At 37.1% G+C, this 26488-nt stretch overlaps 1 protein-coding gene and 1 long non-coding RNA gene across 3 annotated transcripts in view; one reads left to right on the top strand and one right to left on the bottom strand.

Moving 5' to 3' along the window:
* WWP1 (WW domain containing E3 ubiquitin protein ligase 1) overlaps positions 1 to 26488 on the top strand; it is a 64207-nt gene that overhangs the window by 1491 nt on the left and 36228 nt on the right. For both annotated transcript variants that reach the window (XM_080381858.1, XM_080381857.1), the window contains exon 2: positions 24985 to 25075. In XM_080381858.1, the coding sequence (XP_080237984.1) occupies positions 25006 to 25075 (70 nt within the window). In that variant the 5' untranslated portion in view covers positions 24985 to 25005. The remainder of the gene's footprint in view (positions 1 to 24984; positions 25076 to 26488) is intronic.
* On the bottom strand, positions 394 to 20716 carry LOC308061638. Its single transcript, XR_013927311.1, has 2 exons — positions 17556 to 20716; positions 394 to 17484 (listed from the first exon to the last, which is right to left on the bottom strand). It is a non-coding gene; the product is annotated as an uncharacterized lncRNA (long non-coding RNA).

Below are 26488 nucleotides of genomic sequence, written 5' to 3'. Positions count from 1 at the left end.
TATAAATGTTTAAACTGTACATCAAAAAGAGAAAAGAACTTAATACTATCTAATCATTTTAGTGGCAGCTCTTCAATGTTTGGGTGGAACTGTAAAAAGAGGTTTTCTTATCTCATTTGTGTTTTCACATGGCCCCTGTGTTTCCGTAGAAAATTATCAGGATATTTTGCATTAAAAAAAAACCCAGGTCATCCACCTTTAATTAACACTGGCTTACTAGGTGATACTGTCACAGACTGCAGGTGGCTGGGTCACATATATGGTCACATATGTGAAAGACAATATGGCCTTCATAGTGATAAGAGTCTCCCCTTAAATTTCATATTCTGGTTTAGTCCCTTTGTGGTATAGAAACAGACTGCTTATTGGTGGGCTGTTATAATGCTTTGCTAACTTGGACTGGCTTTTTTTTTTTTTTTGAAATTTTGTCTTCTATCTTATCTGAGTCAGTGTTGTGTCAAGGTATAAACTGATTTATTATTTCTCATTGACTTTAGCACTAATAAAGACTAAAGAAATTTTTCATAGGAAAAAAATATGAAGGATTTTTCATCCTTTTGAGAAAAATTTCACAGTTGTAAAAAAAGCACAGTTTATCTGGACTCTTGACAAAGATGTTTTCAAATGGGGCAACTAGAAATACTTTCAACTGATGTTGCTTGTGAAACCGTAGGTTTAGAATCATTTTGTCACCTTTTTGGTGCATATTTTGAGCTGTATTTTAAATGTCTGATCCTATAAATGCTCCTAGCTTGAGTAACTTGCCGCTATCAGTAGTCTTTTTTCCAATGATACTGTAGAATAATTCCCTTAAATACGTAAGTATACTTGAAAACACGAAAGCAATTTTTACATGTCTGGGACTGATTTAATCTCTTGGGGTGGGACACCTTGTTACCAAAAGTATATGGATTATTTTTGTTGCAAAAATAATTTACATTTGTTGCTAAACATCACTGAACAAAACATTGTAAGTCAGCCTGTGTGTTTTTGTTAAAGGGTTGACGATAAAGTTTAAATAATCACCTGCCCTCAAGTGTTTCTGAAATCGCGGGAATGCTGATGGAGATCAGAGCTAACCCTTTTTCCGGAGTCTGTGAAATCCTTGGAAGAAGGAGGAATATCTGCTAGTTTCATTTTTCTGCATTTCATTTTTCTTCTTAGCTTTCCATATGAAATTGGAAATCTTGATAAGCTGGAATTTCTACCCGCTTTCCTGTTTTTTCTCTTAAAAGAATACTTATGGGGAAGGTTTTTGGACACAAAGAAGAGTCGGGAGTAAGAATCTTTGACAGGAAGTTGATACTACATTCAGTTTCTTCATGCTTCAGTTTTCCTATGCCATTAAAACACTAGATTTGAAAACTAAAGTACCATAGTAAAAAAAGCATGACCTAAACAATTTTAGTTAATTGGAAATGGCTACTATTTATGCACTTAGAGCAAACACTCATTGTTAGCTAAAAAAACCCCACCCTAATCCCTCCAATAAACCCAAGTTCATTTTAGAATTCAGTTGGGTGAGGTGCAGATGATTGAGTGAGAAGGCTTGGAGAAGGAGTGAATGGAGTGATAGACAAAAATAGAAGTAAGTGCTTGCTGCAAGCTATGCTTAAGTGGTTCTGGGAAGTTACTTTTAGCTTAGTTAAAAAGACTTTTTATTTCAAAAAGACTAAAGGGGAGTGAGGCTACTGATAAAAACGTTGTATCTTTTTAAGCTAGGTTAGTTCTGCTCTTACCTGCTTCTCCACAGTGTAACATTAATCTAAATTACAAAAACAGAGAAAAAGACTTTCTAGCTCTGCATCAGTTGCATACAACTCAAAGTCGGTAGAAAAGTTGCTCCAGTGTCCCTTCCTGTATGAAGTGTGTAAACTGGAGCAGAGTTCCCCAGTTTCTATGGTAGTGTCAGACCAACCAAAATCCTGTTGGTTTTGCTGTCCTTATGAAACTTGTAAACCAGAACCATTAGACTCTTCCTTTGAATTCTGAATTAAGTAATATATAGTGACTTTCTTCTGTATTGCTTTGGTCTATGTACAAGTGCATTCAATAGGATTTGGTTACATCCAGGTCCTTCTTTAAAAGCTTTTTTCCCTTGCATCGGTAAGTCACTGTTTCTGTCTGTAGGTGTTCAGATTTATCACAGTCTGCTGGTGTTCTTCTGTGGTGACATAAAATAGTCATAGACAAGGACCATTGAAAATGTCAGAGATCTCAATTCTGTTTTCTTGAAAGGAAATGATATGGCTGGAGAGAGAAATCTTCTCTTCCTCATCAGCAGGAGTTGGAGCGTACAGAAGAGGCATTCCAAAGACTTGTAGAACAGATCCTATGAGTGCTGCACCCTCTTTTTTTTCCTGTAGAACAATGACATAGCATGGTTTTTGCTAAAAGTTGCTAAAGTACCTTTTAAGTGGGAATATTTAATTGCTTTATGTAAGCAAAAAGTTCTAATTCCTGCTTTTGGGGGTATGTTTTTGCTGTGTTTGAGAACCTAATAGTTTAACCAGAAGCATACTTAACATTAGCTTTGTTTTGTAAGTGTAGTGTTGCTTTACAGAGGAACACTAGAGATTCCAGGGAAGCCATCAGCTGTCAGATCGAGTATAGTACGTCAGAATTATTTACCTGGGAGAGCACTATGTTGGTGGTTTTTTTTGTGGTGGTTTTTTTTTAATTTCTTAGTATTTCAGGGAAATCTTTATGCTTGTGTTACATGTGGGTCTAGACATATGGTATGTAGTATGAAGCAATTGGTCATTGCAGGCTTGTATGACTGTATACTTCTGTGGTTCTGTAACAGCAGATACATGGCAAAGGATTTCTTAAAGTCCCTCTCCCCTTTGTCAATATTTAGGATTGTATAAATTTGTTATCTAATGTACAATTTGATAATTCAATATTGTCAAAAAAGCACTTCAAAATCCTGTCTAAAGAGGTTATGGATTTGGATTTAATGTATAAATTATATGGATTTTGAAGAATAAACTGAAATTTACCTAGCTGGTTGTGTTACTGTTCTGTCCTTCTATTAGGATTTTAGAATTCCCTTGCTGAAAATCATTGTGGAGCTGGAAGAGGACAATTTAAAAAATGATGAGAAGAGAAAGTCACATTTTGAAAATAAACAGCAAAATAATTCTGTTTTACACATGCAAGTGTCTTCACCTTGCAACCTGAAGTCGGCAGAAGAGAGCTCTTGTCTGTGCTTCTTGAGTTACAGACAAAAATATACAAAGTATGCTCTGTGAAGGTTTTTAGTTGCTGGGATTTCTAACCAAGATCTTTTGCTGTAAGCATTTAAATGGAGCAGGAGATTAACAGAAGAGTCCTTTAAAAAGGAAAGAAATGAAAGCTTTTATCTGTTCCTCATATAGGTGGGTGAAAAATAAGAGAGAACTTTGGATCGTATGTGTATTTCAAGGTAGCCAGTGATTTCTCAGTATAAATTAAATCAAAGGAGTTGTAGTTTTAGAATAGGGAATAGTAAACAGGAGTGATAAAGTTCATAATCTGTAAAATTGCTCAATATAATGGATATCAGAACTGAAATAAGAGCACGTGTCCGGTTTTGAAATGCAGTGCTCTGTTAAATCTTGAGGAAATCACTATGGGGTTTTTTTTCTGTTTGTTTTTTTTTTGTTTTGTTTTATTAGTTGGTTGTAAGCATGAACTAAAACTGATGAACAGATCAAGATACATTAGTCTTAAAAAATGACCTTGTTTTTACTAACTAGAATTGGCTCTCTTGCTTTTTCCAGTATACACAGTGACATTGAATTATCTGTGTATAAACATAATGGTCAAAAGCAAAATGAAACATAAGAGGAGAGCTAAGTAGAAGATGAAGAACAACAGGATCGCCAAACTTACCTTTTTTATTCCCCTCAGATTAGAAGTGTGGAAGCTATTTTTTCTTAAAATTCAGTTCCCTTTATTCCTTCATTCTTGGCACACTTTATTTTCCCCTTCCAGCTACCTTCTTACAGTGTTATCTTTTAAAAAAATGATCACTGTCTTAGTAGCTGGGAAGATTTTGGTTTTAAAAGAAATAGAAAAAAAAGTATTTTGACTTCTGGATGCAAGCTACAAGAACAGGGAGAAATTCCATTAGTATTGAAAATCTGGTGGAATTTGTGTGTCATTTCAAAGTAAAATAAAATAAATCCTTGGCTGAATGTCTTGGGAGGTTGCTGACAAAGGGATGTCATGGGATGCTGAGTAAAACTGTATTGTTAAGGGAATAGCTATGGGGAAGAAAACTAGTTTTAGTTCATAACATGACAAAAAGACTGCTACTAATAAACTGGCAAAATCTGTAGGTGGTGAAATTATTTAGTGAGTAGTTGAAATGAAAACTTCAGAGGGGCATAACGGGGACTAGCTTAATATTTGGAGCTAGATACATTTTTGTGTTAACATATGAGACCTAATGCGTGTTGGAAGGAGCAATTAGAACTATTCATCTAAGTGGCATCTAAATTTAGTATTTGGTAATGAGACCCTGACATAATTATGAATTGTTTTATTAAAGTGCCCCATTAGGGATGGAATAAAAAGTAAATATTGGAATGAATTAAGAACATAACATATACTAGCTTGTGTAGTATTTTTATATTACATAAGCATCTTTGAAAACTGCTAAATGTTACTATGGCAAAGTGCTGGTGCTACACGGAGGCCTAGCTTTAGCGCTTTTTCAAACAGACTGTTGTGTTCATTTGTTCATATTCCATTTCTGACCAGGAAAAAATAACTGAGGAGAAGACTATTAGAATAGTACTGCTGCTGTGCAAACAAAATGGAAAATACTATTTATTTTTAGTGTAAAAATTAGTGAAGGAAGAGAGGCCTTCAGCAGAGGTGAACAGAACCTTGAACAGAATATGAATAAATTTCAGTCTATGCTTTTCACTCACTGTCATACAACTAAACAGGGAGATGCTAGAGCATGCTGAAAAATTGAGTAGGGTAGTCTATCATGTAATTTTAACAAGATTCAGTTGGGATTGGCGGCTGTGTGATTTAAAATAAGGAATCAAAATAAGGAATGGATGGTTATACAGAGAAGGAGAAAATCTGTTGGAAAGTACAGAAGTTTTAATAAAGAAGATTACACAGATTGCACTTCAGTGCATAAACTAACCACATTTTTAAATACTTCCTATGAGCAAGTTAGACTGCCCACTACAGCCTTTCTTGGATTTTTTAATTTTTTTTTTAACTACCAGGGGCAGCTTGCTTTCAGAGTTGGTTGGTGTTCTTGTCTGTTTTGAGTAAATCTGTTATGCTGGTTGCTTCAGCTTCAAAGCTTTAAAGGCCATAAGAAATGAAAGATACATTAAATAAATCTGTATTAGAGATCTACACTTTGGGCTTATTTTCCTGCATACTTGAAAATTCTGTTTCATTCCCTTCCCTGTTAAGAGAGGGGGAATAAGAACATCTTTCCAGATGTTTATTGACACTCCCCCCCCCCCCCCCCCCCATCAGCTTAAAAGCTGATGGTTTCAAAAGTTGTTGTAGAAGATGTAAGAATAGAATAAAACAACACCACCACTGTTAATATCCATAGTGCATTCCTATCTTGAATGAATGCTTTGTGGGTTTTTTTCATCTTTTCCACTTTGCATCCTGTCTCAAAATGTATATAGTATAACTGGAGAAAGTTCAAAAAAGGACAGCAAGGATGCTGATTTATATGAAAGAAGATTTACAGAATGGCTAAGGTTTCTTAATACTCTGCAGGTTGTAAGAACTGTGTGTTGACCGTTTCATGCAAGTATATACTATGTGAGTAAAGGATGCTGGAAATGCTTTTCTTTTGCTTGTCTTTCCTCTGTCTCTAATATCCTCAAAAGTTCCTCAAAAATCCACATGAATAAGGGAATAATTTTGAAAATTGACTTTCAGTGGGGAGTTGGATGACCTTTTCTGTGCAATTCTTGTAATCACTTGGTTGCAAGGCAGTGTTGTTCTGAAGAATTATTGGTTAATGAATTTTTAGTTATATAATATAGTCTTTACTTTTCACCAGAAAGGATACTGACCCTCATGAGAACATCTGCATTTCTCATTAATTCCATCTGTTCACCTTAAAATAAAAATAACTAGTATTTTGAACACTCTTTTACTACAAAAATTAAGTAGTTTTCCTATAGTCCACTAATTCCTTTGTAGGGTTGAGTCAAATTTAATATGCAGTGCATTGATGTGGTCCAGTATTGACCCTTGAGAAGGCAAGCTTTGGGCTCTTCTGGTAAGACTTAGGTGTTGCTCATTTTTCCTGTTCTCATCTTGTCATTTTTGCATAGTCAAATTTTGGAAGCAGATTAACTCAGATTAGAATCATATTGGAAAATAAATAGCAGAAGCAGGCAACTCTCTGTTTTAAGAAATGATAATTTATTTATTACCTGGGAGCCTTACTAAGGATCAGGTTGAATTCTGTAGCACTGTAGAGACTGAAAGGCTGTTCTTGAAAAAATAAGTGACAATGCTTGGGTAAGTGCTCTTGGGTAGTAATAGGTAAGATTAGTGCAGTCTGTGACTGGAATTAGGACAGACGTATTTTAGTGTTTTAACACCGCTGAGATTGACAACTGGGAAGAGGCTTGCATAGCACATTTAGAAAAGCAAATATTCAGAGAAAAGAGAGTGAGAACATGCAGTGAATTCTAGTTATACCTCTTTGAGCTATTTTTTGAGTTAGAGTTACTGAGGAGAGGTGCATTGCATCAAACATCTTGCTGTCAAAAAATGTGCAAAGACCCTTTCTGCCACTTTAGCCCATAACACCAAGTAGGTTTCTAATCTCCTTTGAATTGTTGTCTTCTACTGACTCACCAGAACAATGGGGAAAGTGGGAGACTATTTTGTGGGGCAGCATTAATGCATTTCCCGCTATTGGAATTCCTATGTCATGGTTTCTTCATATCTCCACAAAACCAAGGGGGGTGGTGGTGGTATAACAGAAACAGCAGCACTCTTGCTTGACATCTTTAATGTTGTTTTATGTGCCTTTGAAATTTGTTGGTTTGTTAATTTTGCTGTGACAGCAGTAGAGATGTGCTTACGCTAGTCATGGCTATTGTGACTAATAGTGGTGGTGACAGGCTTGAATTCTCATGAGTGGATTTTATAAGCTACCTGGGCACTCCTGGTATGTGCTCATGTTGCCTGTCTATTCTGAAGGCCATACTTCTCCATTTTCCATATTATAACATGTTACCTATAGAGTTAAATTTAGTATGGAAGTGCCTACATGTAACTATGGTAAGGTGTTCTGTTTGCAGTGTAGGTATACTAAAATCTGCCCATATTTTAGACTTGCATCTTAGTATATTAGTGTACATTTCTCTTGATGCAAATCTGCTAAACAATAATTTATATCAACCGTTAGCATTGTTCATAGCAGAAGGCAACCCAGAGAGGCTGAAGACTTGTGTGTAGCTCGCATATTATGTGTTCTGGCAGATATGAAGGCAATCAGCTAAATATTAAAATGAAGGAGAAAATACTTTTCCCCGATTTATTGACATGCATGTTGGACTGTCTGTCTTTAACTACCATTGTTCTGTTCAAGCAACCTGAAAGTCACTTACTTCATTTGTTTCACTGTGTGTTTGGTCCTATCTGTAATACACAGAGGAGGCTTTGTGATATTTTTAATTTTTTTTTTTTGTATTGTGGTAGGACCTAAATGCATCATCGTGATTAAGATTTGCAAGTGAGGTGTACCCTAAATATTTTGCTGATAAGTTGCTCTGTGGAACTAGGCTTCATACAAATATTTCTTACATCATTACAAATCTTTTCTCCAGCTGCTGTTTTAGACCTTTTTTACTTGTAGTAAAAAAGCCACAATGCACAGCTTCAGCTCAGACTGGTTCAGAGCTGCATCTGTGGTGATTGTGTAGCCTTTGGGCCAGGCAATGTGGATAGCCTGAGTTGATGCTGCAGCCCGCAGCAAGCACAAGAATTTGTGTCTTTTTCCTCTACCTAGCTGTTGATTTTTGTGAAGCTCATGGGAACTTAGTGTATCAGAGGACATTGTTTTTCAATTTATTTTTGCTGAATCTAGTGATGAACAGATTCATTTAGAGGGATGGAGATGAAAGGACGAGTGGGAAGATGAAGGTGGACAGTATGAGTCATAAATGTGATGTTTGCTTGGGGAAACCAGGCTAAAAAGGTCTTTTCTAGTCTAAGTGTATGGCAAAACAGAACAGGCAGACACGTGCAGTGGAATCGTAGTCTGTCATTTATTTGGACCAGTGCATAACACTAAAAATAGGTTTTTGTAAACCTCTGTAATTGTACTATTTATTTTTTTTCTTAGACCCAAGTATGAGACTGGCAATATGCTGGAGATAATGTATGGATGAGTATTGAATCATCTGAAGCAATGGTCAGTGAACATACTTGAAAAAATACAGAAAATAAAATATTTTTGTATGTAGCTTGTCCACTCATATTGGCATGGAGAGCAAACGTTTTTTGAGGTGGGGGTGGATAGGAACTGCATATAGGTTGGCTTAAGAAAGATTAATACAGAAATGCTTGTATTAGACCTGATGTGTGAAGAATATTAGAATTTGTCCAAAGAAGGGCAAGAAAAATGTTGGAAGGACTAGAGGGCATAACTTACGGGGAGCAGCTGAGGATATTCAGTTTGTTCAGCTCAGGGAAGAGGAGACTGACAGGTGACCTCATTGCTGTCTACAACTTGCTCATGAGGAGGAGTGGAGGAGGTGGTGTTGATCTCCCCCTGGTGTCCAGTGATAGGGTATGAGGGAATGGCTTAAAACTGCATCAGGGGAATTCCAGGTTGGATATTGGGAAAAATTTCGCTGAAAAGGTGGTCAAGCACTGGAACAAGCTCCCCAGGGACGTGGTCGTGGCCCCAAGCTGTCGGTATGGAAGAACAGAATAGAATATTTCAGTTGGTCATTGTAGGTCCCTTCCATCTAGTTCAACTGCCTGATCAATTCAGGGCTGACCAAAAGTTAAAACGTGTTATTAAGGGCATTGGCCAAACGCCTCTTACATAGTCACAGCCTTGGGGCATTGACCCATGATCTCTAGACAGCATGTTCCAGTATTTGACCACCCTGTTGATAAAGAAATACTTCCTAATGTCAAGTCTGAACCTCCTCTGATGCAATGTTGAACCATTCCCACGAATACTATCGCTGGATACTAGGGAGAAGAGATCAGTACTTCCCTCTCCACTTAACAGTCAGAAAACTTGCTTTTGGTGCATTCAACTCCAGCATCCAGATCATTGATAAAAATATTGAACAGAATTGGCCCTAGAATTGAACTCTGAGGAACACCACTGGTAACTGGTTGCCAACAAGATGTAGCCCCATTCACTACCAGCTGTTGAACTCTGCCCTTCAGCCAGTTCTTCACCCAGCACACCGTGAACCCACTCATCTCACAGTTGGACAGCTTGTCCAGAGGGATGCTGTGAGCAAATCCAGAAAAACTACATTTACTGCCTTTCCCTTCCTCCACGAGGTGGGTGACTTAATTGTAAAACAGGACTTTTGCTTTGTGAACCTGTTGACTGTGCCTGATGGTTGCATTATTCTTTGAATGTCTTTCAATAGTATCCAGTATGATCTCCATAACTTTTCCAGGCACTGAGGTTAGACCAACAGGTCTATAGTTCCCTGGGTGTTCCCTCATGCCCTTTTTGTAGATTGCAATAACATTGGTTAGCTTCTAGTCAGCAGGGACTTCCCCAGACTTCTAAAGACCTTTGGCAGATGATCGAGAGGAGTCCTGCTATAACATGTGCTAGCTCCTTCAGTACTCTGGGATGAATCCCATCAGGATGCATGGACTTGTGAGCATTCAGCTCATACAGCTGGTCCCTTACAATTTCAGTGTCCACAAATGGAAAGTCACAGTTTCTACAGTCATGGTCCTCTGACTCGGGGGACCAGGCAGCTTAAGGTCTGCTTGTATTATCGAAGACTGAGGTAAAAACCCCACTAAATGCCTCTGCTTTTTCTTCATCCCTATTAGTTTAGAAGACCACCTTCAACAAGTGTTGTTCCAATGTTTTCTTTAGACTTCCTCTTGCTATTACTATACTTAAAAAAGCCCTCGTTATCTGACACAACCCTGGCCAGTTTCAACACTAATTGAGCTTTGGCTTTTTGTGTCTTCTCCCTGCATATATGAACCATGGCTTTGTAATTTTCCTGAAAAGACTGACTTTACTTCCAGAGATCATACATTTTATTTTTCATCTTGAACTCCATGAGAAGTTCCCTGTTCAGCCAAGCTGGTCTTCTGCCCTGCTTGCTTGACTTACAACACAGTGGAATTGCCCACTCCTGAGCTTTTAAAAAGTGGTTCTTAATGACTGACCAGCACTCATGGATTCCTCAGCCCTCAAAAGCAGATTTCCAGGGTACTCTGCTAAATAGCTACCTGAATAGCTTAAAGTTTGCTCTCCTGAAGTCCAGGGTAGCAACTCTGCTGTCCTTTTTCCTCGTTATACTGAAAATTTTAAACTCGACCATTTCATTATCACTTTGGCCAAGACAGCCACATAGCATGGTATCACTGCTGTGTCCTTTTCTATTCACAGATAGCAAGCCTAGCAGCATCTTAGTTGGCTCACTGAGTACTTGTGACAAGAAGTATCTTCCACAGACTTCAAGAATTTCCCAGACTTGCTTGTAACAGCAGTGTGGTACTCCCATTTGATACTTGGAATGTTGAAATCTCCCATAAGGACAGGTGCTACAGATCCAGGGATTTCTCCAAATTGCCTATAGACCAACTCATCAGTCCTTACATCCTGACTGGGTGATTGGTAGTAGACACCCACTACAACATCTCCTTTGTTTTCTACCTGCCTAATCCTCATCTAGAGGCTCTCAACCACATTATCACGAACGGCTGTACAGTCAAACCCTCCCTTACATACAGTGCAACTTCTCCACCTCACCTGCCCTGCCCATCTGTCCTGAACAGCCTGTAGCCCTCCAACCCAGCACTCCAATCATGGGACGCGTTCCACCAAGTCTTGCTAATAACAGTGATACCATAGCTCTGGGAACTGACCAATGCTTACAGTTCAAGAAGTGTTCAGACAGTGCTGTTAGATATATCATTTAACTTTTAGGTTGCCCTATGTGGAGTCAGGAGTTGGACTTGATGATCATTGTGGGTCTCTTCTGTCTCAGGATGTTCTGTGGTTTAAGAAGAATGACAGTTTGCTTCCTAGTTCAGTTCTCTGTAGGTCTGCTGTAGGGTTGGCAACTTATATTTTGGTAACAAAATATTTGCCGTGTATCATGGATGTTGAAGTATCTCTGGAGAAGCTGTTAGTTGTGAGGAAGAACTAATGCCTTCCTTGCCTTGCTGACAAGGCCTTACAGACTGTGAGGAGGAGACCGCTGAAGCTGAAATTCTACTAATGTCAAAGCAGATCTTAAGGAGGCCACTGGTATACTCATCAGTATGTGCTATGGGCTTGGTGAAAACATGAGAAATGAAATGCTACCTGTGTCCCTTACTGTTTTGGTTGGTCTGAAGATTCACTCCAGTGTGTTGATGGTAACAGAAAGTATGGGGATCGTCTCATAGCTTTATTCTCCTTTGCTTTATCGAAGTTGGATTTACTGCTTAACATTTTTGGGTCCTTTTACAGTCATTTCATCTTCAAGTAATTCCTTTGTCTTGAGAATGCTTATAAGCTACTCCTAGGTAAAGGAGTGAGGGATATTGTTAGTTGAAGATGGCTTTGCTTGTACTTTTGAGTTTTAACAGGAAGAAGGAAGATACTCTGCTGGCAGAAAAAGTCCTGGGGGTCCTGGTGAGTACCACCTTGAACATGAGGCAGCAGTGTGCCCTGGGGGCAAAGATGGTGAATGGGGTCCTGGGCTGCGTTAGACAAAGAATTGCCAGCAGGTAGAGAGGTGATCCTTCCTCCTTATTCAGCACTGGAGAGGCCCACATCTGGAGTGCTGTGCCCAGTGCTGGGCTTCTCGGTACAAGAGAGACATGGACATACTGGAGAGAGTTCAACAAAGGGTCATGAAGATGATGAGGGGCCTGGAGCATCTTAGGAAAGGCTGAGAGAGCTAAGAATGATCAGCCTGGAAAAGACTTGGGGGGACCTCATCAATGTATAAAAATACCTGAAGGGGAGGGTGCAAAAAGGCTGGGGCCAGATTCTTTCCAGTCGTGCTCACTGTCAGGACCAGAGTCAGTGGGCACACACTGAAACACAGGAGGTTCCCTCTGAACATCAAGAAGCACTTTTTTACTATAAGGATGACTGAACACTGGCACAGGTTGCCCAGGGAGGTTGTGGAGTCTTCCTCCTTGGAGGTATTTAAAAGCTGTCTGGACACAGTCCTGGCCAACTTGCTCTAGGTGGCAAAGCTTGAGTAGGGGAGTTGGACCAGATGTTCTCCAGAGGTCTCTTCTAACCTCAACTGTTCTGTGATTTGGGATTATATATAGTGAATGTGTTGTTTATGGGATGAGTGTTTGGTGCTCAGAGCACTTTCATTGGACCATTGACTTTCAAAAAGTTTCTAGTGTTCACTGTTAGCATAGAATATGTCCTAAGGTTACAGACATTTTGAACAGCACTTACTGCTGTCCTTTCAAGTTTGTATAGCTAGTGGTTAAGAGTCTGATGGAATACGGTTGAGGTTTTTTTTACATATATATTTTTTTAAACTCACCAATATCCAAGGAATTGGACAAACTATTATTAAGCAGAAATTAGTAAATGGATCTTCAGGAATTTTACCATCTTGATAAGCAGCCAAGTATTCTGTTAAATAGTTTAGGGTTGCAAGTTTTTCATTTTAAGAAATGGTATCCTAGAATGTGCTTTGTTTTTTTCAGGATGGAGACCTGTATTTCAGTCCATCAATATTTGTTTGACTGAAGTTTAAAAGCAGTAGTAGGTGCCACATAAAATAACCTGTTGCTCAGCAAATGATGGTCTTACTACAATCCTGTCCTCAAAGTACTGCAATCAGGTGTTTCCCTTAATGAGAAGTAAAGTCAGTGCTCTTAGCAGTATTATTTTAACTAATCAGTGAAAAACTGGTTTCCATTTCTAATATTTTCTAAGCTATTAAACAATGACTTAAACTACTGTTTATAATACTTTTACAAATGATACTTCATAAGTAAGGACGCTGTTCAATACTACTCACTGCATCTTACAAATTTCCAAGTTAATTATTAAGGTCATTCTGTGGTTTACGGTTCCAAATATGTATTGTGCCATCTTTTGCCTTCAGTTTGAGTATAGGACTGTAGCTTAAATTGTTTACAAAGGGATTCTTAAAGTTAATAACCTTTCCTTCCTTCAGTGTAGTGTCACATAAGTTAGGTAATATTGCAGGTTCTTTCATCTTCATGATGCATAATTTTAAAACATGGTTAGAAAAACTGATAGTGAACATGCATGTTGCATGGATCCAATCTGAAATACTTTTTTTATTTTGTAACATATGGCTTTCATGTGTACTTCTGTGGTGGATAATTAAAATATTTCCCAGAGAAATTCTAAATTATTTAGGTTTAAAAGACAAAAATATACATAGGACTGAAAGTTAAGGTTAGAAAAGGTGAAAACAATGAAAAATAAGGGGTTTAAAAAAAACCAGGAAGTGATTGAACTTGTACAGGTAAAGAAAGAAGCTGGACTGGGAATTGGCAGCTTGTGTTGGGGCAAAAGCAAAATACTAAAAGCCAAGGAAATTGACTTAGTCTGTGGAAACAAACAAACAAACAACCTTTCAGTGTTGTATGAACAGATCTATTGAGTTAAATTGAAAGAACCTAAGACCTTCGGTGTAAAGCATTCAGATTCAAAACCAAAGGTTAGAGCTGTTTGTGTAACTTGCACTTTGCCTTTCTTGCTTGTGTCTAACAGCACTGGTTACTGGTTTTTGCCACTGAGCTGTGTTTCTTTGTGTGTGTGTAGAAGAGAGACAAAACAAGGCCTGCTGCTTAATGATGCTTTTTTAGTTTGTAGTTCTTGTTCTATTCTGTTACTTAAATAAATTAAAAAATGTCGAGGCTTTCTATTTGACATTAAAAAACCCCACCCTCTTAACATTTTTGCAACTTTCAGTAACTTTATGGAGGACTTACTGGCTGCGTAACTGTTACAATATGTTTATTTACAACTTTTAAAACTCTGCTAGCTAGAAGGACATGTAATGTGAGATAATTAAAACAATAGTATGACTAAAAGATATTTTCCTTTTCTTAAAATTTGTCCTTGTGTTCAAAACAATTTGATTCCTTAAGAGTGAGTGTAACATAGTGCTTATGTGAAGGAAACCTTTTAAATGTCTGCAGTATGTCAAGGTACTATTTCCCCACCTTTAATTAGTCATACCTGAAAAGGAGGGTTGTAACACAATGTGTAAGTACTTTAAATTCTGGTATCCTATTGAAAGGTATCAAACCAGCAAGTACTTTGATTAAATACAAAAGACCTTCATGAATATAGCCTTTTGCAGGAACCTTCTGTTCGTGGGAGAGGGTTTTTTCCCCCCCTCACATACACCAATAAATTACTGATTAATAAGAGCTAATACCTTGGCCTACATAATGTCTCTGTCTGTATCCCTAGTCCATCACATCTAAAACTAAGTACCTATTTGGCTTTGCAATATATTCCTGTTTATCATATATTTGTTCAGAAAGGAGAAGAGTATTTCAGACATTTGGAGTTAGCCTGTAATAGTAGATCTTAAAAAGGAAGAGGACATCTGACATGGAAGAGGACAGATCAAATTTTCATGAAGAACAATGAATTAGTTTTGTTACCAACATCACACAGAAAGTTCAGTGGTTCTCAGATGGCCATACTGGTGTTTGTAGAGGTTATCCTTTGCTAGTAAGTGTAGTTTTTCCATTGCTTCTTAAAGTAGCAAACAGGGTTGTAGTGTTCAAGGAAATAAAACTTTTGACTTTAAAGTTCTCTCTTTGCCTAGGTGTAAACATTATTGTAATTTTAGTTGATGACCAAAGCTATCTGTTTAGGGAGTGTCTAGTCTTAGAATTTTTGTATTAGTGTTGCTCTAGGCAAGATGAGTTGTAGAAATGACCTTTTACTATTGTGCTCAGTTTAATAAAGGCCAACACATTTTTGGGTCTACAGATTCTTCTCCAGATCTGAAACAGATCTGGTCTCTATTTGTGTGTAACCAGTTTCTGAGATGAAAGTTTCCCAATGTCAAAGGGAGATGCCCTTAATTATTGTAGTAATATAGAATTATCTGTTCTCTCTGTAAGGAATACAGTTAACATCTGTAACTTTTTTTTATTATTATTCAGTTAAATAGACATACATTCAATTTGCTATAACAAAATTAGAAAAATATTGTGCCTTTGGTAAAGATGTGATCAGAATATGCAAATTTAAAGGTTCTTGGTCTTGAGAGTGTTCACCTAAATTTCATGATCCTCCTGGGATTAGCCATCATTGCCATTTTTATTGTTGTTAAATAGTGAAATAGACTTTCAAATCAGAATTGCATTGAATAAAATTCGGGATTTGGGGAGTCTGGATGGGAGGGAATCAGTTGTGAAATTTACTTGCATCTGAGATAAGAAAAGTTCTTTTTCCTTTTCTTATTTTTGTTCTTATTTGCACATCAAGAAACTTGCTTCCAACCTTACAATTTTTGATTTTGTTGTAGAGGAGTCATGAGTCCCTTCCCTTCTCTCCCTCCCTCTTCCCCTCCCTTCTTCCTCTGCCCTTCCTTCCCCGTTGAAGGTAAACCTCTTGTGAGAATTGAAGAGGAAAAATGGAAAGTTAAGTTTTCGTTTTAAAACAATGAAATTGTTGATAAAGCTTTCTCTTATATTTTGGACTACTGTAGAACTCCTTTAGTGTGCTGTTTTAGGAACTGTATTATCTTAAAAGCTACTGTACTATCTCTATAATTTTTCTATTTTTGGTTTTACCACCACTTAATAACACCTATTTTGTTTTTATCTTATGCTTTTATGGTACTGGCTTTTTTGATAATGTAAAAAGACTAATTGTTGCAGCTCTGCTAAAGGTTCTGGACAAGCGATCAGTGATTTCAGGAGGCGGTAGGGGTCGGAATCTTTCAGTACTGTAGCTGTTGTGATCTTCTGGAGTGTGAGGTGTGGGAAGGAGGCATGTTCTTGGGAGACTTTGCCCGTGGTGAAGCATGCAGTATAGGGTGGCAAAGCAACTGTGTGTGAGCATCTTTCAGGAAAAAGACAGCCCTTCTACTGTGTTTGGGAAACTAGGAAGTAGTCCACTTTTCTAGTCCTGCCTCCAGGCCCTTTTTTTCCGCTGAAGGAGCAAGGAGTTTGTTGCCAGAACAATTATCCAATCTTGAAAACTAAAGTGCTTGTATGTCAAGGCAGGAGGTCGGGAAGGGAATGTCTGAAGTGTAGAACACAAATTTGTGTGCTAATACTGTGGTGGTGCACATACTCAGTTTTGCATCTGATAGAACTGTGACGGTATTGTGGTAGTTTCAGGTAATACAGCACTAAATAATACGGATAAAGGCATGATCATGTAGTTGGATAGTTTGTTAATCTGAACCTGAAACATTTTTTAAAATGATTTTAAAGATTTCTTATCTGTAGGACTTTATACTCAAAGTTATATGGCCTTTCTCGTGTTTACGCTTTGTAATAAGGAAAAATAACTAATGTCAGTATTGTTATTTTCCCATGGCTCTCCGTAGAACTATTCCATAGAATCACAGAATTGGGTTGAAGGGACCTTAAAGATCATCTAGTTTCAACCCCCTGCCATGGGCAGAGACACCTTCCACTAAACTGGGTTGCTCAAAACCACATTTATTATGTTAAATGCCATAGATTTTAGAGTTTCAGTTCACTTATTTCTTTCCCACCCTATACTTCTTCCTTCAACCTTTTGTACCTTTTTGGTTGGGGTGGATTGGGAAAATCTTGAATAATTAGCTTCCTTGTTTAAAAAAAAAAATCTTTTGAGAAAAAGATTTTTCTGCATTTCTGTTCTTGTTTGGAAGATATGCTCAGATACAGGAAAAATAATATTTATGGCATTATGTTGATTTTTACCTAGCCAACTCATTTCTTACTTATACTTACAGTAAATTGAATTAAAGATGTTAATGAGGATGTTAGTAATATTTAGGCATTTTGCTCATCTGCTTACTTTTTCCTTGATTAGGGCATTTATATGAATAGATCTCAAGTTTGCTTATTCTGGTTTTGGGCATTCAGGAAGACCTGATTCAACAGTGCTCGTTCATGGTGTAATTTGTTCGTGGGTTGTTTTTTTTTCCTTATCCACCATCTTCTATATTTTTTCTGGAACAGTGTCAGATTAGCAAGAGAATAACTCAATGGTCATTAAAGCACAATCAGTAAGCCCAAATATATTGTGATTGAGAGTAAATAATTTTAAATTGCGATTATATTTATCTTCTATTTGGTCTTCTGTCTTGTATCAGATGAAATGGCAGTTGTTTCAGCCAAGGGATATAGTGACTTGCGAAATTCTCTACCACAACTTTATGGATGGCTTCTGAGTTCCTGCCTATGTCATTCTGTTTGATTGGTTGTTTTTTTTCTTGTTTGTTTGTTGTTTTTTTTTTTTGTGGGTTGACTTTCTATAGGTAATTGGGTGTGTGTGTGTGTGTGTGTGTGTGTGTAGAAATACTCCCTTGATACTTTCTCAATTTGCAGGTTTTCTGATTTAAAGTTAAATTGAAAAGCCACATTGTGTAACTTCTTGTTTCTGCAGATTTAACATTCTTCCTATATTTTAACTGTTCCATGTGATAGGATTTTCCATCCATTGTGAAATGGTAGCACCAATAATTAGACCCTACTGTCTTAAACTTAGTACGATTCTTTTTGTTTTATTCCTGGCTTGACTCCTGTGGTATCATATGAGTAATGAAAGGACTTTCTGTGTTGGTGGTTGTATTCTTCTACATCTGAGTTGCTTGGTTCTTCATGAAAATTCTCCTCAATTAATGATTCAAACCATCAATTTATAAATATGTGTTTGCTGCTGCAGCGATACTTTTTGCTTTCAACTTCACAAGAAATGCCATCATTTATTTCAATGTAGCACAACAGTAAATCTCAACCAGGTACATTCATTACCAAATGGGCAATGTAATTTAAAATGTATCTGCTTAAATTTCATGAATAAGTAAATCATCTATGGAAGACTAGTGTGTTGGTCTTAGTTCTGATGTGTAAATAGCATTTTGAATTTGATAGAAAATTCTTCACAGAAGTGTAAATTTATAAATGCTGTTATCGTTAACTAGACTTGTCTTCCATGAAACTGTTGATTCACATGAATTATGAAATGATCCCTTAATTTTTTTTAATAGTCTAATATGTCAGCCATTCTGTGGTTTTGCTAGGGTTTTATTTTGTCTTAATTGATCTGTAGTTACCCAAAATAATCTTTATGATTGAAGCAATATTAATTTCTAAAAAATCTGTTATAGGGGTTAATAAATAGATTGTACTTTTCCAGTTGATGTAATGGTTTTGTGTGATGAGGATGGTTTACACCAGGGGTCCTCAAACTTTTTAACCAGGGGGCCGGCGCGCGGATGCAGTGGCAGGCAGTCATCTGCGGCTGCTTGGTTTCCCCCCCAACCCCCGGCGGGGGGGGGTCTGTAAATACCGGGGGCCAGATTGTGGACCCTTGGGGGCCGTATCCGGCCCGTGGGCCATAGTTTGAGGACCCCTGGTTTAGACAGAAGCATTATGATAACTATGAGCTTTATGTGGCTCTCAAGACTCTCTCTTAATTCATTTTTGGTCCAGGAATTTAGGGGAGGGGGTGTTGTATGTGTTAGTGAAACAATTCTGAAAGTAAAGCTTCATGTCCTTTAGACCAATTAAGGTTAATCTAGAACTTGAATAAAGAGGTGTAGCAAGTTCGTATTTGGGAATGTGTGGTGACTGCAGCCCTGTGAGAATTAATGCCATGATTTTCAGGAAGATTATAACTATAAGGATGGTGACTCTTATATTGTATGTAATCCTCTTTTTAAGATTATCTAGAGATAACCTCAAAGATTTTAACCCTTAACATATTCAGTAGCTAAACTGGGCATTTATTTTGAGTAACAAGAAAAAGGGATTTAGGGCTGAGGAAAAAAAGTGTGTGCATGATGCAAGAAAGCAGTAAATAGTGCCTGTAGGACATAGTGTTCCCTTGCCCATTAATGGTTAGGGCTTGCATTATTTGAAATAAAACTTCAAAAAATCATTTATTAAAAAACCAAAACAACACACCCCCATCTTCCAGTGCTTCTTCACCACCTGTTTTTATTTCTCATATATACTTTCTTACAAATTAGGTTAAGTACTGGTATTTTGCTTTTGATGTTATCTCTTGTTCTGAAAATGTCTCAATCCTCCAAATGAATTTCATCACTTCACTTCCTGTAATTGCCATCCCTTCCTTCACCAAGCTCGGACAACTTTAGTTGAAGTTTGGTTATTTTTGGCCATGCAGATAGAGTTTCTTTGGCTCATGAAGACAGAGGCTCCTACTCCTTGAAACTTCCATTTTTTCAGTATTTGAAGAATTTCTAGTTGTAGAACTCTTAAAAATCTTTCTCATCTTATGAAAATTTGTGCTTCTAATGAGGCATTAGAGTGGTGGTATAATCCCAGCCTAGTACAAGTCTGACAGTCCCTCTGTGTGACTTCTTTACTGTCCCTGCTTAGTTTCATACAGTATGTGCTTGTTGTCTCTGCTGCAACCTTGCCCCCAGAAACATGAGATTTTTGGAAACATCTGTCAACACTATTCTTTTAATTCAGTAGTCTTTATTTTTGATTTCTGCATGTTCCTGATATATTTATAGATGATGAGCAAATTTACTTCCATTCTTTATTAGACTACTCGTGCATTGTCTTTATTCTCCCAGTAGTGCTGTTCATGTCCTGTCCTTTTCTTGAGTATGACAATCAGTACTAGTACCTTACATAATGTTACTAACGCTGTTTTTATCACTACTGCATTTGCATTCATATGATAAATAGGGTTGTCATCCTGTGTCCCATCCTCCTCCACCCCCTATGGCTACATCATGGTAGTAATTTTCTTATCAAAGGCTGAGGGGCTATGTTCTGGATCATGCTTCTCTTCTTCGATTGTGCAGCAACGTTTGTCATGTATCCTTACTAGCTTGCAGGGAGTAATAGGTGTCCAAGGCTCTAGATAAGATCCTTCATTTTGTACAATGTAACTTGGCCAATTTTTCTTCTTGAAGGCTTTGTTTACCCAGGAGAAAGACACATTTGACTGGGAACGAGTTGTGACCCAATGTGCATCAGGCAGTGAAGGCTTTGGATTTTTTGTTTCTTTGTTTTTTTTAAGTAATACCATAGGAGTAGCTTTCTGGATCTTGAATGAAAACTACAAACTCCATGATGTGAGCAGGCTTGCTCTTCTACCAGACCAACCAACCTGCATCACAGCTGATTGGACAATAACCTGTTAACTTCATTTAAAAATGTCGGTAGTGGAGTTTGGATAATTAGGGATGAAAATAACTGGTGACTGAAGCTTAAATAATTTTTATTTACATATTCCTGAAAAAAACATTACTGGAAAAACCAGTTGATTAGTTTCCTTCTTTTGACTCAGAGAAATTTTAATGTGTCCTTCTCCCTTAATTCCTAACCAGTTAAACAAGGGTGGGAGGACTGCAGCTTTGGAATATTTGGAACATGATGAGACCAGAATCAGTCAGTTCAACTAATTTGCTCTGTTCAGTAAAACCCTTATGGATATAACATATGACATAACACTTTCTTCATGTATTGTTGATAAAAAGTTATGTTTATTTAAAAGATTTTTTTGCACTTTCACATTTTTTAGTTTGTTTTTCTAAATACTATTTGACATACATGTTAATGTAGTATTTTGCTTGCAACATACTAAACATACGGAATTGTAATAATTGCTGTGTAAATGTACCTTGGGGTACCATATTGGCAAGAATATAAGAAAGACTTCTGTTACAGAAGGATGTTCATTTTACAGGGCAGAAACAGAACATGGGGGCACTCTTGGTGTGGGAGGCAGTCATGTAGTTATTGCAGAAACATGCAGCCCCAAGCCTAACTTTGTTTCTTCTCCACCCTGTTCGGATGTCCCTGGCATTCTAGTAATTTTTCCCAGGCATCATGGTAATTTTTTCCTTCAAGGGGAAAGACGCAAAGCTAAGTGTAGTGAATTATCACTTCCCTGTTACCAGTAGCTTAACAAACAGGGGTTTGCCAAATGCAGTTAGCAGCTTAGTCGGAAGCAGAGCCAGAAACTCAGGGTAGGGCAGGTGGTGTGCCTTGCAGATAAATCAGCACTGAAAACCTGAGGAGATTAGGCAATGTACTGTCTACCTGAGGACTTTGACACAGTTAATTTCTATATTTATTTTACTTTGTGCATGATATGAGTAGAGATTAAAAAATCCACAAAACCCAACCAACCAAATAAAACCAAATAACTCCCTTAGCGTTTTAGATCTATGCAGGTTGAACAGCAGGTGGAAAAAAAGCTTAGTAAAAATTATTGCAATTTGTCAGTTACAAAAGTATGCCTAAAATATTTTTTTTTAATGTATGATTAGAACTAGATTGCAGATCTTGGTTTCTTGTGAAGAATTTGACTTTACTTCCCACAGAACTGATTGCATGTGTTGCTCCTTTGATGTCTTCTATCTCAGTGGCCTCCAAAATGAGGTGTACAAGACCATCCATTGAGGTGTGGGAATAAAATATTAGGGTTTGTATTTTATCTGAAAAATAAGAAAGAAATCAACCTCATATTGGCACTGGCACCCTCAGTTGGTCCTGTGTCATGTATAGTTCGTGAGGTGTCCTGAGGGCAGACTTAGAATTCCAGAGTGTGAAGGGGTCACAGCAGTGCCTTCACTTGTTCTTTCACTTTCAGTATATTGCAATGTATGCAGTTTACATGTGTCCAGTTAGGTGGATTTATGGATTATATTTAGTTTTAACTAAACTGACCGTCATAAAATGGGCAAGTAACTTAAAAAAATTCCTGCAAAGAGACCGTGGATTGAAGTGAATACTAATAATGTGAACAATAAGAACATGGCAGAGCTGATGTTTCTCCTACTCTAGCATGAGCTCCTAGCCAGATGCAATATGAGGTAAAAACAATGGCAATTAGATCTGACAATATGTTGGCAAAAAAAATATTGAGTTTATCAAGAAGGCAATTTGAAATATGGATATACATCCACTAGAATTAATGGTGAACCTCGCCCTACGAGAATATTGTACCTTGAAATATCAGCTAATGATAGTATGAATCCATCACAATTAGCAAGGCATTGAAAAAACAGCTATCCAGAACATGAAGACAAACCTCCATGATTTTTTTCAGCAATGTTTAAAGTCCTGTGATACTCGGTCCGGTACTTGAAGATTTCGCTAACTTAATGATGGATCTTTAGAAGCCTCTTTTGAGGTTTCTCAATAGCAAAAGACATAGAAGCCACATATTATTGGAGAAACACTTGATCTTCCTCGCTGTAAGAATATCTGAAATAATACATGGGAAAGAATATGGTTACAAGCAGACATGCATTCTTTTGTCAGCAGATAACTGTTGAAAGATGTCTAGAACAGATTGCCAGAGATCTGAAGAAATAAATATTAGAAAAAATTTACAGTGTGGGAGGCTTGAGGCTTGCTATACAGTTGGATGAAAGTATAGATGCTTGTAATGTGGCTCAGCTTATGGTAGTTGCTAGGTTCTGTGTTGATAATGAAATACACAAAGAACTAAGTCACTAAGGAAAGATGTACCAGAGAAGATATATTCTTAACAGTAAATGACTTCTTTAATAACAACATTTGTTGGTTTGGTTTGTTGTTTTTTTTAAAATGGAAAAACTGCAAATTTGCATACTGATGGATTGCTTTGAAGCTAAAAAGGATTCTGGGGTGAAGTTACAAGGAGAGCAGCACACGTGGAACACATTCACTGCGTCATGCATAAGCAAACATCAAGGAAGTTGGAGCACGAAGTGCTGCAAGGTGTCATCATTGTGGTTAATTGTATAAAAACAGGGCCTTTAAATAGCAGAATCTTTATAATTTGTAATGTCATGGGGAGTGACCAGGAAAACCTTTTGTAGCATGCAGAAGTTTGGCGGTTGTCATGGGAAAGCGCTTAGAAGAACTGTAAAAGTTAAAGATTAATTCTGTGTATTTCTTTCACAAAAAGACGAGTGTTCTGAATTTGCTGATGTGGTCTGTGATGACAAGTGGTTGTCAGCAGTATGCTGACTAACAGGTATTTTCAAAAAAAATAAAGACACTATCCGTTCAAGGTGAAGGTGATGCCAATGAGCAAAAAGGTGACTTCTTTTTAAAAGAAACTCATGCTATGGATAGAACATTTTGAAAATGGATATTTTCTGGATTTTGTTGCCAGAAAAGATGTGTGACACCCACAAGAACTCTAATATCTGTACACTTAAACTGTGTAACAGAATTTCCTTACCTGTTTCAAAGTCTTCCAGTTGAAGAGTTTCAGAGGGTTTTGAACCGTTTGTTAAAAATATCAAAATGCCTGATCTTCCATTAGTTTGCAATAATAACTGATTGATATCAGGCAGATGGAAATTTCCTGACCACATTTCAAGAATAAACTTTGTATATATCAAGTCCAGCCAGTGATGTACTTTCATTTTGATGTACACGTCATTGTTAATTGTCTTTTCCAGCTCTGAGAGCCATTAAAACCAAGTACTGAGACATACTGAATTTAGAACTAGACCTTCAGATGACTGTATTGCAAAGTGTTAAGCCAACATTTTTAAAATGAAGCATATTTAGTCACATGGCTCTCACAAAGAAAAAAATATTTCTAGTGAGAGCAAAAAGATTTTTTTCACCATTAATTAAACGGTAAATAAAATACTGTTTATTTTATCTTCAGCTCATCCTTCTTAATTTATATTTTTATGTTTTATAATGTACAAAATACAGTAGTACAGTAATACCTATATACAATTTCTAAATATACACATATTAGGGGGTGCATGCTCAAAAATCTTTTACTGATAGAGATGCATGATCAAAAAGATTTGGTGACTTTACTGTTACCATATTATTATCAATACCAATTAATGTTCACAGAAATAATTATATGGAAGTTCATTCGGGTCCTGGAAAGTGTACTTTAAATGTATGTATTCTTTTCTCATGAAAAATAGTTGTCTCCTAGAGAATATTTTACTTCTAGCTTTCTTTCAGGTGTAGTAATTAAGGAGGACACGAGTGATGTTTGTCCGCATGTCCTTCAAGTACTGGGATGTCCCAGATAAGATCAGAGCCACACAATTTTAGCCATGGAATGATAAGATGGGGTGGTCCTATTACTGTCTCAGTAGGTGAGGGAAGTGATTTGTGGATGGACAACAGTGGTATAGAAAGCTGATTGCAAATCTAGGGATAGAATTCAAATGTTTTTTGTCTGAATCAAGTTATTGCTTGAGTGTATTGTTCTGGGGATGACTTGATTTTCAAGCGTGTAAATGTTTTGAATGTTTTGTTCATTTGAAGTTCTTGGTGCTTAGCACATCTGAAATCAGACCATAAGCATACCTTCTGGAGATAGGAATATTGATAATATCACAGCTGAATTTTTTTTTTTGCCTTGCACAGTTGTTCTAAGCTATGTGAATGTATGTATTACTGAAGTGTCTTGGCATCCTCAAAGGTAACATCGGACAAATTTCAAAAGTAATTGTTTTTTTTTTTTAACTAGTGTTCTGAAAATAATGCATTCTGCCATACCTAAGTAACATTTGGTAACTTGCTGATTAGTTGAGCATTTTAGTTAATAGTTGGAACTAACATGCAGAGATAAGTCTTTTCAATAAGCTACCTGTGTATTTTTTTTTTTTTTAGGCTAAAGCCTAAACCTCTGACATGGCCACAGCCTCACCAAGATCTGATACAAGTAACAACCATAATGGAAGATTACAGATGCAAGTAACAGGCAAGTAGTGATTTGTATCATGGTGATTTTTACAGGAAAACATATGTATTCATAAAAGCAGTTTTTGAAATGAGTGTAGAAAATGGATCGGTATTGTTAATATTTTAACTAATAACTCAAATGTTAAAAGTTAAGAACATGACTATAATATATGTAGATGAATTAAAGCTAGGTAGAGGTTATACAGTGAGTTGGATGACAGGGTTTAACGATCTCTTCAAATTAAGAAAAAAATGAGATTGAGTACAACAGTAGGGACAAATGGAAGGAATTTTGCTTGGGAATAAATAATTATTGGCACATATTCTATAGAGGGAACACATATTGCTGAAATTCTACAAAAAAGATGGGCAGTTGAATGAAGTCCAAGCTGAAAATGGGTACAATGTTATAGTGAAGTTGGAGGACGACTGGAGGAAATCACAAAATCTGCTAGCCCTTCAAAAGGTTGTCTTTGATTACCTGTATCAGGTAAACATCTGTTGAGAATAATACAGGTATCCCCTATTAACCTTGGGTGCAGCAGGTTGGATTACACAGCCATATGGAATAATTCAGGTTGGAAGGGATATTTGGGGATTCCCTAGTCTGCTCTTTAGCTGAAGGCAGGGCTACCTTTGAAATGGAATCAGGTCGCTAAGGGTATTGTCCAGTTGAATTTTCAGTATCTCAAAGGTTGTAGATTACCTTTTTTCCTGGGCAGCTTGTTCTAGTGGTAAACCACATCAACGTGGAAGTGTTTTTCCTTCTATCCAATTGGAATTTACTGTGTTGCATCTCATGACTGTTCACATTTTTCTTGTTGCATAATTCGAGGCAGAATTCAGCAATCTCAGTATCTGCTGGAAGGGAAACATGGTGGGCTACAAGCAATTCTGGAAATTTCTGATTATGTTGGGGACATATTCAGTAGATATTGACAGATGTTATGCATTTTGCTACTCATGGGTAAGAACTGGTCAGGGATGTGACAACTGGTGTCAATCTTCGTTGCTCTTTCTGTGGAATGGCAGAGCAGAACAAAGACTTGTAGTCCTAAGATAAGCAAAATGCATGTAGGTAAACAAGTTTGATAGCTAATTATGACAGTGTTACAGTATCTAAAAGTAGTAATGTTACCAGCAAGTAGTTAGATGTTGTGCATGAATATATATATACATAAATGTATAAGTGTGAATGTATGTATGTAAGTATTATTTTACCATTGATAAATAATTTGCACTTTCCAGGGATCTTACGAAATCTGGGAACCCTGTAAGAATGAATGCATGGCCACGAATATATTAAGTCTATTTTGAACAAAAATTGGAAAGCACATGAGTAAGATACTATGTCTTAAAAAAAGCTGCATCTCAAGAAAGATGTATCATGCTGGATGGTCCAAAGATGGCCAGGTTATCTGGGAAAAAATAC

Source organism: Falco punctatus, assembly GCF_963210335.1.
Source record: "Falco punctatus genome assembly, chromosome: 3".
In the NCBI taxonomy this organism is placed as follows: Eukaryota; Metazoa; Chordata; class Aves; order Falconiformes; family Falconidae; genus Falco; species Falco punctatus.
The sequence above is the reverse complement of the archived record's forward strand: the minus strand, read 5'-3'. Positions and strand labels throughout refer to the sequence as shown.